The 13,050-nt window shown below is 38.5% G+C and overlaps 1 protein-coding gene across 4 annotated transcripts in view; it reads left to right on the top strand.

Annotated features, from left to right (window-relative positions):
* The window catches only part of ALOX5 (arachidonate 5-lipoxygenase), a 200,435-nt gene that overhangs the window by 98,665 nt on the left and 88,720 nt on the right, over positions 1-13,050 (top strand). For all 4 annotated transcript variants that reach the window (XM_070940865.1, XM_070940866.1, XM_070940863.1 and 1 more), the window contains exons 7-8: positions 7,709-7,855; positions 7,933-8,136. In XM_070940865.1, coding sequence (XP_070796966.1) covers positions 7,709-7,855; positions 7,933-8,136 — 351 coding nt within the window. The remainder of the gene's footprint in view (positions 1-7,708; positions 7,856-7,932; positions 8,137-13,050) is intronic.

Genomic DNA, 13,050 nt, shown 5'->3' with positions numbered 1-13,050 from the left:
ACCAGCAGCAGCCAGCCAGTCATGCCATCCCCCCAGGCCCTCACTCCCCACAGCAGCCCACCTGCAACTTACAAAAAATTAGGAAGGCGATGGCAGCCAAGCGGGCGAGGAGCAGAGCAGCTGGGCCTGGGCCAGGTGGTTTGGGCAAGCAGCGACTGATAGCAAGCAAGGAGAGCAATAAGAAAGCATCCAACTGTTCAGCTTCGCACGTGTGGTAAGAGGAGCTGCCCAGTGGGCATGCATGCGGCGGGAAACAAACTTTCAGTTTCTGGTGCACGTATGCACACTGGCCAGCTAGTCTGATGATCTGAGCTTCGGGTTGCGAACCCGGAAGAGGAATGGCCGACACCGCGTGAGCCCACCTCCAGCACTTCTCTGCCATCGCCCTTGCCTCTTAGCGCCCCCCTGCCACCCCCCTTGCCTCTTAGTGCCCCCCTGCCACCCCCCTTGCCTTTTAGCGCCCCCCTAAGTCAGCCCACCGCCCCCCAGGGGGCAGTACCACCCACTTTGGGAAACACTGCAATAGTGGATATTAAAAAAGATTATAAGAATAACAAGAAAAACAAAAAGAAGAAAGATATATTACCAAAAGACTTCTTTAATATGGCAGCAGAATTAAAATTGCAAGATGTATGGAGAGAAATGCACAATGAAGAGAGCCAATATACATTTTATTCACACCCACATCAATCCTAGTCCAGGATTGATATGGCCTGGATGACAACTGAAATTCGGACAGGATTAGAAGAAGTAGAAATGAATGGGCAGATCATAATCCATGAATTATAAAATGGAAAGGACAAAAAAGGCTTAAAAGATGGACAATGAATCAAAATTTATGTAAAGACAAAGAATACAAACGGATGCTAGAAAATGAGTTGAATATATTCTTTAGTGTAAATAAAAAAGAGGATACCTCAATACAAAAGCATACATCCAAGGACTGACAATGGCTTATAATGCGAGGAAAAAGAAGGAAAGGAAATGTCAACAAGAAAAATTACAAGAAGAACTTAAAAAAGCAGAAAGTAAATTACAGGAAGATCCCCAAAATAAAAAAAATAAAAGAGGAATGGAATATCATTAAACATAAAATAAATTTAACAATTCAAAAGGAAATAGCCCAGAAAATAAAGATGGCAAAACAAAATTATTTTGAACATGTGAACAAACCGGGAGATGGTTGGCTTATAAATTAAAAAAAGAAAAAGATAAAAGAATGATATATCAATTAAAAGATGAAAATGGGATAATGCAATACAGCAGGGAGGATAAAAAGAAAATTATTCAAAAGTTTTTCTCAAATTGTCAGGAAGATATAGAAGAAGAAAAAGTCAAAAATTACATAGAGGGAACAAATTTGAGTAAAATTACAGAGGAACAACAAGAAATATTAAACAGGCTGATAACGGTGACAGAATTTGAAATGATATTGAAAAAACAAAAAAACAAAAAAACACTTGGCCCAGATGAATTATCAGTGGAGATATACAAAAACACCCAAGAAATGCTGGGAGGGATGATGTTGGAAATATTTAATGAGGCTCTGGAAGAGACAAATATACCAAAAACATGGACAGAAGCAATAATTACTCTTATTCCCAAAGAAGACAAGGACCATCAACAAATACAAAATTATAGACCGATTTCATTACTAAACACTGTTCAAAAATTTGAACAAATATATACATTCAGATCAAAATGGATTTTTGCCAGGCCGACAAATCAAAAATAACATGAGAACAATAATAAATACTTTAGAATTCTACGAAACACATTCGGAAAAACAAGCTTCACTGGTTTTTCTTGATGCCCAAAAGGCATTCAACAATTTGAACTGGAAATTTATGATAAACCAATTGAAATTCATGGAATTTAGAATCAAATTTTAAAAAATTATTGAAAATATTTATACAAAACAAACAGCAAGGGTAATTAAAAATAACATTAGACTAGACTAGACTAGACTAGACTAGACTAGACTAGACTAGACTAGACTAGACTAGACTAGACTAGACTAGACTAGACTAGAATAGAATAGAATAGAATAGAATAGAATAGAATAGAATAGAATAGAATTTTTTATTGGCCAAGTGTGATTGGACACACAAGGAATTTGTCTTGGTGCATATGCTCTCAGTGTACATAAAAAGAAAAGATACATTTGTCAAGAATCATAAGATACAACACTTAATGATAGTCATAGGGTACAAATAAGCAATCAGGAAACTATCAATATAAATCGTAAGGATACAAGTAACAAAATTACATACAGTCATAAGTGGAAGGAGATGGGTGGTGGGAACGATGAGAAGATTAATAGCAGTGCAGACTTAGTAAATAGTTTGACAATGTTGAGGGAATTATTTGTTTAGCAGAGTGATGGCGTTCGGGGAAAAAACTGTTCTTGTGTCTAGTTGTTCTGGTGTGCAGTGCTCTATAGCGTTGTTCTGAGGATAGGAGTTGAAACAGTTTATGTCCAGGATGCAAGGGGTCTGTAACAGTGGTGGGTTGCTACTGGTTCTCCCCGGTTCTGGAGAACCGGTAGTGAAAATTTTGAGTAGTTCAGAGAGTCGGTAAATACCACCTCTGCCTGGCCCCACCCCCAATCTATTCGCTGCCTCCCGACTCCCAGCTGATCGGCTAGAAGGAAAAAAATCAGGGCTCACTTGACAAAGAAGAGAAGGAAAAAAACAAGACACCATCGCTTTAAATTGAGAAGCCAAGAAGCCTCCCAACTGATCGGCTAGAAGGAAAAAATCAGGACTCCTTCTGAGCAAGGGGAGAAAAAAAAAGACGCCGTCGCTTTAAATTGACAAGCCAAGAAGCAGCTACTGGAAGGAGGTTTTTATTTGCAGAAGCGAAGTGACAGTCAGCAGTTCGTTTCTGGGTCAGCTGAACAACAAACTGGATAAGAGGAGGGATTCTTATATGGTTCTATGTTTTTGAAGTTTTGGGGTTTGTGCAACATGGGCTTTGTGTTTCTAAAAAGGCTTGGGCGATTTCCATTGTGAAATATCCAGTCTTGAACTTCCGGCTTCCACTTTCAATTATCTCTAAGCACCGGTAGCTGTTTTCTTCTTACAAATTTTCCTTTATGCAGCTGGCAGGAATGTGGAATGAGTATCAGGCAGGTTCCTTGTTAGCAGCTTGATTTTTCCTTGCTTTTCTTATGAGTAATATTTTATTTGGGGAAATGAAGAGGGGGGAGTTTGATTCCTTCCCAGAGCAGGTTAGTGGGGTGGGGAGGGAATGGAGATTTTGCAATATCCTTCCCCTGTCACGCCCGCCATGCCACACCTACCAAGCCACACCCACAGAACCAGTAGTAAAAAAATTTGAAACCCACCACTGCATAAGTCCATCTTAATATGCTATTCCTGGTATGTGATGTTTTGTATACATACAGAGAAAGAAGCACTCTTGTAATCTTTGACTTTTAGGCTTGCTGTCAAACATCAGTCATAATACTAATGACTGTTTTGAACAATATGCAGGTTGTATTACACGAATGGCTATTTTATATGTGAAATTATGACTGAAATATTTCTGCACCTATATTGTTTCACACTGTCACGAAGTTTCTCCTTAGTTTTAGGTTGCTTCTCTCTTTTTGTTCAGTTTCCATCCATTGCTTCTTGTTTTGCCTTCTGGTGCTTTGGAAAATACATTGCCCACCCCACCCACCTTCTTTCTGACAATCCCTTAAAAACCTCTTGCCTATCACACTCTTGGGCAAAGCATGTGAGCCATTTCCTCCTTTCAGTGGTCCATGAAAGTGCATCTATAGTATGTAGATAATAAAGTTGAAAAAAGGTGAACAACATTTTTACAGAACTATAGATATGTTGAGGCTGGGTGTGACAAGGAATGGCTGGGAGGGGAAGGGCCAGATGAGGCACCCTTGACATGAGTTGGCCACGCCTACCCAGTCATATGACCATCAAGCCACGCCCACAAAACAAGCCACCCCACAGAACCAATAGTAAAAAAATTTAGAACCCACCCCTGGTCTGTAAATATTTTCACAGCCCTCCTTTTGACTCATGCAGTATACAGGTCCTCAATGGAAGGCAGGTTGGTAGCAATTGTTTTTTCTGCAGTTCTAATTATCCTCTGAAGTCTTTGTCTGTCTTGTTGGGTTGCAGAACCAAACCAGACAGTTATAGAGGTGCAAATGACAGACCCAATAATTCCTCTATAGAATTGGATCAGCAGCTCCTTGGGCAGTTTGAGCTTTCTGAGTTGGCGCAGAAAGAAAATTTTTTGTTGTGCTTTTTTGATGACATTTTTGATGTTAGCTGTCCATTTTAGATCTTGTGATATGGTAGAATCTAGAAATTTGAAGGTCTCTACTGTTGATACTGTGTTGTCTAGTATTGTGAGAGGTGGAAGTATGGAAGGATTTCTCCTAAAGTCTACCACCATTTCTACGGTTTTGAGTGTTCAGTTCCAGGTTGTTCTGGTCACACCACGAGGCTAGTTGTTCAACCTCCCGTCTGTATGTGGATTCATCATTGTCTCAAATGAGACCAATCACTGTTGTGTCATCTGCGAACTTCAGTAGTTTGACAGATGGATCATTAGAGATGCAGTCATTGGTATACAGAGAGAAGAGAAGTGGGGAGAGTACACAGCCTTGGGGGGGCCTGTGCTAATTGTACAGGTATCTGATACGATTCTGCTTAGCTTCACCTGCTGCTTCCTGTTTGTTAGGAAGTTTATGTTCCACTTACAAGTGTGTTCAGGTACCTGTAGCTTAGTTAGAAGTGTGTCTGGAATGATGGTATTGAATGCTGAACTAAAGTCTACAAAGAGGACCCTTGCATAGGTCTTTGGAGATTCAAGGTGTTGTAGGATGTAGTGCAGAGCCATATTAAAAGCATCATCTGTCGATCTATTTGCTCGGTATGCAAATTGCAAGGGGTCTAACAGCGGATCCGTGTTGGTTTTCATTACAGAACAATTTGACATAACAAAGGGGTGAGACAAGGATGCCCACTCTCTCCACTTCTATTCATATTAACTTGAGAAACACTTCTCAAGAAAGTTAGATAGGATCAAGAAATAAAAGGGTTAAAAATAAAGAAAGAAGAATATAAGGTCCAGGCTTTTGCTGATGATCTGGTGTTTATTGTGGAAGAACCATTAGAATCAGGACCAAAATTGATTAAAAAAATAGAAGAATTTGGTGAAGTAGCAGGACTCAAAATAAACAAAAATAAATCTAAATTATGAACCAAAAATCTTACAAAGAAACAAGAGAAAGAATTAGAATGTAGTACAAAAATACAAAATAACCAAGAAAAAAAAATATTTAGGGATTTGATTTACTGCAAGATGCTCCTCAATTAAGGAGGACAATTATGATAAATTGCTACAGCAAATAAAAAAAGATTTAGAAGATTGGAAAAACTTACAGATCTCACTTATGGGAAGGATCGCCACGATTAAAGTTAATATTTTGCCCAAAATACTATTTCTATTCCAAGTTATACCAGTAAAATTAGAGAAAAACTTTTTTGAAATCTTAAATAAAATAGTTATCAAATTTATATGGCCTAGAAGAAGACCAAGAATTAGACTTAAATTTCTACAAGATACAAAAGATAAAGGAGGAGTAGCACTCCCAGAATGGGAAATATATTATCAAGCCTCTTGTATAACTTGGCTGAAAGAGTGGATTGAGTTAAGGGGAAAAAAGAATACTAGCAATTGAGGGACATGATCTGCAAGCAGGATGGCATGCATTCCTTTGGGACGAAAAATATAAAACATAGTTATTTTAGAAGACATATACTAAGGAATGCATTGCTATTAATTTGGTTAAAAATAAAAAAACTAGCACTACACTAAAATACCAATTTGGATCTCACCTATAGAAGCAATAAAACATCCAAATTTAACTGAATGGGATAAGATAATAACATATAGAGATATACTAAAAGAACAAGGAAATTTGAAATCAAAACAGGAATTGGAACATGATCTTAATAGAGAAACTGATTGGTGGACATACATGCAAATTCAGTCAAAATATAAAGAAGACACAAAATTATATGAAGTACAGAACGAACAAAATGAATTGGATAAAATTACACAAGGGACAGAGGAGAAATTAATTAGTAGGATATACAAATTTTTACTGCGATATAAGATGGAAGAAGAAATAGTTAAAGATACAATGATCAAATGGGCAAAAAATATTAATCATACAATAGAATTGGAGAGTTGGGAAAAATGTGGCAAATAAATACAAAATTAACTATGTCCGTGGCATACGAGGAAAACCAGTTGAAGATGTTCTATAGATGGCATCTACCTCCGGCCAGAATTGCGAAGATGTTTCTGACTAAATCTACAGTATGTTGGAAATGTAATAAGAGCTACGGAACATATTACCATCTTTGGTGGACGTGTCCGACTGCAAAAAAATTCTGACCTAAGATTAAAGAATGGTTAGAAAAAATAACAGAGGGGCCTATGGATGGAAAACCAGAGATGTTCTTATTAGGAATATTTACTGAAAAATACACCAAAGAAATAAAATATTTGATCTTACATATTATTACAGCTGCACATATATCATACGCACAAAATTGGAAAAGGGAAAATATACCAACAGAAGAAGATGGATAAAAAATCCATCATGTGCCGTGATGGATAAATTAACAAAAGAGCTCACAGAAAAGGAAGATACAGAATTTATTTATTTATTATTTATTTATTTATTATTTAAACTTGTATGCCGCCCTATCTTCGAAAGGACTCAGGGCGGCTCACAACAATAAAAACAAGCAAAAACAATATTAAAATACCCAATAGGATTATAAAAGACCATTAAAATCCCCTTTAAAACCCCTTCAGTCCAAACCAGCCAGGCGAAATAACCATGTTTTAAGGTTGCTATATAATATGAAACAAATGGTATAATTGGCTAGAGACTAGAAATAATGGATAATAAAAATAGGGGTAAATTTGAAAATGGAAAGAATGAATATGACAATGTATAGAATGTATAAAATTAATATGATTGTCAAGAGGTATAATAGAATTAAAAGAGAATGGGACAAGAAGAAAATGGAATAGTATAAAGGGAAATGGGGGAGAATGTAAATATTAGAAGATGGCCACCACGAAATAGCTGTAAAAAGAGTGTGTGTATATATATATATATGTGTGTGTGTGTGTGTGTGTATGTTTTGTGTATATCATATTGTATAATAATAATAGTAGTAATAATAATAATAATAATAATAATAATAATAATAATAATAATGAAAAAGAAAATATAATCAAAAAAATATTGTGCAGAAATGGATAGGTTAACATTAAAAATAAAAGAACAAAGACACATAATATTTTTTAACTTGGGATTTGTTTTATCAATGGTTAGATAATAAAGGTAGAAATTAGAAGTTGGAAGAATACTATTCTATACAAGTAAATAATATTATTACTACTATTATTATGTATATGTAAAAAGACCCAGACAATACACTGTTTACTAAATACTTATATATGTTAAAGAAAAACGTATAAATAAAAATAAATAAAAAACAGACTGGCAGAAGTAATTAAATTGTTCAACCTATTATAATTTTTTTTATTTATCTGTTTGTGATATAAATACTTCAAAGATAAAATACGTAATGCTTCCAGGATTATTTTTAAATCTCAAGGTGCATAACTTTCTTTTTTTTGACAGCTAGGAAATATTTTCATCGTGGACTATGAACTTCTAGATGATGTTGAAGTCAATAAGACAGACCCCTGCACAGCACAGTATTTGGCTGCTCCTATCTGTTTATTGTATAAGAATTTAGAGAATAAAATTCTCCCTATTGCAATTCAGGTAATTTTGGTTTTATCCAATTAAAATAACATTTTGGTTGTTGTTGAAGATATTAACTATTTTATTAAATCTTTCAGATAAATCAAGCTCCTCAACAAAGCAATCCTATTTTCCTTCCATCTGATGCTAAATATGATTGGTTATTAGCCAAAATATGGGTACGTTCTTCTGATTTCCATATACATCAAACTGTGACTCATCTGCTTCGGACTCACTTAATTTCAGAAGTTTTTGCAGTGGCTATGTTCCGACAATTGCCTGCAGTCCATCCTCTCTTTAAGGTGGGTTATTAAAATACTAAAATAAGATACATTATTTTATAATCTATATTATAAAGCCAATTTCATATAGTGGTTAAGGCAGTAGACTGAAAACCAAGAAAAAGGGGGGGGGTGTATTATGTTCTTCATAATCCTATATCCGAGCATCTCGAGCATTACAGTGATAGTAGCTTATACCAGTTCATTGAGTTATGATTGAACTAGTAGTCTCAACTAGTCAGTTAGCAACTGTTCAACATTATAAAGGACCTACCTGGGGGTAATTATGACCTGGTTTTGAAATTCCAATGGCATTCGGAAATGCAGCTGCATTTACTGCTGTTTGCAGTGTTCCATGGTCATGTGACCATGTTTTATGATGGTTTTGGGTGAAAACTGGCAGTTGCTTCCCTTTTTTTGGCAAAACCAGCCCATAGCGAAACATGTATTCACTTAACAATGTTCACTAAACAAGGGTGCCACCAAAAAATCATAAAATCAGGTCCGTATACATTCAGCCATATCCACCTAACAACTACAGTGACTCAGAGGTGTATGTGTATTATGTATCTATGAGTCATTCCTGGTTCATGGTGACTGCCTGGACAAATCCCTGTATTTTCTTAGAAGAAGGGTGGCTATGTGTGTGTGTATATATACACACACTGTATATGAGATACCATATTTTTCGGAGTATAAGACACACTTCCCCCCCCCCAAAAGAGGGTGAAAATTTGGGTGTGTCTTATACACCGAATGTAGCCAAAAACACGAGACACGGAGGAGCCGATGGTCTGTGGCAATCCCTGCAGCCTGGAACAGCTGATTGGGGGTATTCTGGGAGGCCAATCCACCCGCCAATCAGCTGCTCATACTGAATCAGGCTGCAATAATGTGCTGAAGCTGACCTGGCTGTTCGCTATTTGCTGCAAGGACGTGTCAGAGTTTGCAGCAGTAATCACATCCAGAAAGCACACAGAAGTAACTAATACAGCAAGATTCAATAACTTCTCTTTATATATAATATAACACATGAAGTAAATATACAATACCAAAAACAGATTTTCCAGCATGGTAGTAAATACAGGCAAAACACAAGCAGAGGAGAGGAGTTTCAGTTTTAGTTTAAGAGCTCAGCAAATCATGCACCTTTAGTACAGAACAGTTGAGCTAAGCCACACCCAGGCTCCTTGCTATCTCCTTCCTTGTTGCTCACACAGCAAATACTGTTTCAATTTCAATTTAAACTGAGTGTCAGGGTTCTGACGGATGCTCTAATTAAATCATGAGTCTCGAGCCAAGCTTCAAAAGAAATCCAGTCGTTTATTAGGAGCTTCATGTCAACACATTCCCAAGTGAAGCCAGCTCTGACCCTACGTAATTGCCAAGCCGAGTTGCCTGATCGTCAGAGGCTTTTTTTTACCTTTTAAAAGCGTTTTTTCTACAACCTCTTCGGCCGAAGAGCCTCTGATGCCCACGCAGCTCAGTTGGGCATGGGGCGGGGGGCAGGGATTTTTGCTACCAGTTTTCCGGTTCTTTTTGCTACTGGGGAAGAGCAGAGGTCTAGTACTAGTAGCGCCAGAAAGAGTGAAGCGACTGGGCCAAAGCTGAAAGGACGCTCAGCTGTGGATGCATCTGGTGGTGAAAGGAAAATCCGATACTGTAAAGATTTTTTCTCCATAAGAATGTGGAATGTAAGATCCATGAATAAAGGCAAGCTGGACGTGGTCAAACAAGAGAACTGAACATCAACATCTTAGGAATCAGCAAATTAAAATGGACAGGAATGGGTGAATTTAATTCAGATGACCATCAGGTATACTACTGCGGGCAAGAATCCCTCAGAAGAAATGGAGTAGCCTTCATAATCAATAAAAGAGTAGGAAAAGAAATACTGGGATACAATCCCTAAAATGACAGAATGATCTCAGTTCGAATCCAAGGCAAACCATTCAATATCACAGTAATCCAAATCTATGCCCCAACCACTGGTGCTGAAGAGGATGAAATGGACCAGTTTTATGAAGCCCTACAGCACCTTATAGAATTAACATCAAAAAATGATGTCCTTATCATCATGGGGGATTGGAATGCTAAAGTAGGAAGCCAAAAGATAACTGGAATAACAAGCAAGTACAAAATGAAGCAGGGCACAGACTGATAGAATTCTGTCAAGATAATACAATGGTCATAGCAAACAATCTTTTCCAACAACCCAAGAGACGACTCTACACATGGACATCACCAGACAGTCAACTCAGAAATCAGACTATGTGCTCTGCAGCCAAAGATGGAGAAGCTCTATACAGTCAGTAAAAACAAAACCAGGAGCTGACTGTGGCTCAGATCATGAGCTTCTCGTTGCAAAATTTAAGAAAGTAGGGAAAAGCACTAGGCCACTCAGGTATGAACTAAATCATATCCCTGATGAATATACAGTAGAGGTGACAAATAAATTTAAGGAATTAGATCTGATAGACAGAGTGCCTGAAGAACTATGGACGGAGGTTCACAACATTGTACAAGAGGTAGCAACTAAAACCATCCCAAAGAAAAGGAAATGCAAGAAAGCAAAATGGCTGTTTGAGGAAGCTTTGCAAATAGCTGAGGAAAGAAGGGAAGCGAAAGGCAAGGAAGAAAGAGAAAGATACACCCAATTGAATGCAGAATTCCAGGGAATAGCTAGAAGAGATAAGAATGCCTTCTTAAATGAACAGTGCAAAGAAATAGAAGAAAACAATAGAATAGGAAAGACCAGAGATCTCTTCAAGAAAATTGGAGATATGAAGGGAACGTTTCATGCAAAGATGGGCATGATAAAGGACCAAAACTGCAGGGACCTAACAGAGGCAGAAGAGATTAAGAAGAGGTGGCAAAATTACACAGAAGAATTATACAAGAACGAGCGTAACATCCCTGATAACCACGATGGGGTGGTCACTGACCTCGAGCAAGACATTCTAGAGTGTGAACTCAAATGGGCCTTAGAAAATCTGAGCAACAACAAAGCTAGTGGAGGTGACAGTATTCCAGCTGAGCTATTCAAAATCTTAAAAGACGATGCAGTAAAAGTGCTATACTCAAATTGCCAGCAGATTTGGAAAACTCAATAGGGGCCACAGGATTGGAAAAGGTTAGTTTACATTCCAATTCCAAAGAAAGGCAATGCCAAAGACTGTTCAAACTATCGCACCACTGCACTCATTTCACATGCTAGTAAGGTTATGCTTAAAATCCTACAAGCTAGGCTCCAGCAATATGTGGATCGAGATCTACCAGAAGTACAGGCAGGATTTCGAAGAGGTAGAAGAACTAGAGATCAAATTGCCCACATACACTGGATCATGGAGAAAGCTAGGGAGTTCCAGAAAAACATCTACTGCTTTATTGACTATGCTAAAACCTTTGATTGTGTGGATCACAACAAATTGTGGCAAGTTCTTAAAGAGATGGGAGTACCAGACCATCTTATTTGTCTCTTGAGAAATCTATATGCGGGTCAAGAAGCAACAGGGAGAACTGGACACAGAACCACTTGATTCAAAATTGGGAAAGGAGTCCGGCAAGGCTGTATACTGTTGGCCCTGCCTATTTAACTTATATGCAGAGCACATCATGAGAAAGGCGGGACTAGATGAATCAAAAGTTGGAATTAAGATTGCCGGGAGAAATATCAACAACCTCAGATATGCAGATGATACCACTCTAATGGCAGAAAGTGAAGAGTAACTAAAGAGCCTCTTAATGCTGGTGAAGAAGGAGAGTGCAACTCAACATTAAGAAAACTAAGATCATGGCATCCGTCCCTCTCAGTTCCTGGCAAATAGATGGGGAAGAAATGTTGGTATTGACAGATTTTATTTTCCTGGACTCCAATATCACCACAGATGGAGACTGCAGCCAAGAAATTAAAAGAGGCTTGCTCCTGGGGAGAAAAGCTATGGCAAATCTAGACAGCATACTAAAAAGCAGAGACATCACCCTGCCAACAAAAGTGCATATAGTCAAGGCTATGGTTTTCCCAGTTGCATTGTATGGCTGTGAAACTTGGACCATAAGAAATGCTGAGTGCCAAAGAATTAAGGCCTTTGAACTATGGTGCTGGAGAAGACTCCTGCAAGTCCCTTGGACTGCAAGGCAATCAAACCGATCAGTCCTAGAGGAGATCAACCCTGACTGCTCTTTAGAAGGCCAGATCCTGAAGATGAAATTCAAATACTTTGGCCACCTAATGAGAAGGAAGGACTCACTGGAAAAGAGCCTAATGCTGGGAAAGATTGAGGGCAAAAGAAGAATGGGATGACAGAGAATGAGGAGGCTGGATGGAGACACTGAAGCAGTAGGTGTGAGCTTAAATGGACTCCAGAGGATGGTAGAGGACAGAAAGGCCTGAAGGAACGTTGTCCATGGGGTCGCGATGGGTCAGACACGACTTTGCAACTAACAACAACAACAGACCTTCTCACCCACCTGGAATGGCCGTTGTGGGGCTCGGTGTTTGTCTGCCTGTTTCTTATAGGTTTGTGCTGCTTTTGCTAGCTCTTTCTTGACATTCTCCTAGGTTGCTGTCAACGTTGGCATCCAGTCAATCAAGCTGATTGAGGAGTGGGGGGGGTCCCTTGGATATTCAGGCATTGGGACGAAATCCATGCCGCTCACTACTTTGAATGGAGTTAGTCCCGTGCTACTGTGAACAGCATTATTGTACGCAACCTCAGCGAAAGGCAGGAGGTCTGCCCAATTGGATTGCTGATAGTTCACGTAACACCTCAGGTACTGTTCTACCATGACATTCAGTCTTTCTGCCCACCCTCCATGAAAAGTACTTGGGTGAAAAGCCAAGCTAAGGCCTTGGGACGACCCTCCCTTCAGAACTTAGCCATGAACTGGACCCCTCTGTCTGAGATAATTCTCCATGGCACTTCATGCAGGTGG

The sequence above is a fragment of the Pituophis catenifer genome, unplaced genomic scaffold (genome assembly GCF_029215685.1).
Source record: "Pituophis catenifer annectens isolate HBS135680 unplaced genomic scaffold, rPitCat1.0.hap2 SCAF_3, whole genome shotgun sequence".
Classification (NCBI taxonomy): Eukaryota; Metazoa; Chordata; class Lepidosauria; order Squamata; family Colubridae; genus Pituophis; species Pituophis catenifer.
This window is presented reverse-complemented; position numbering and strand designations above follow the sequence as displayed.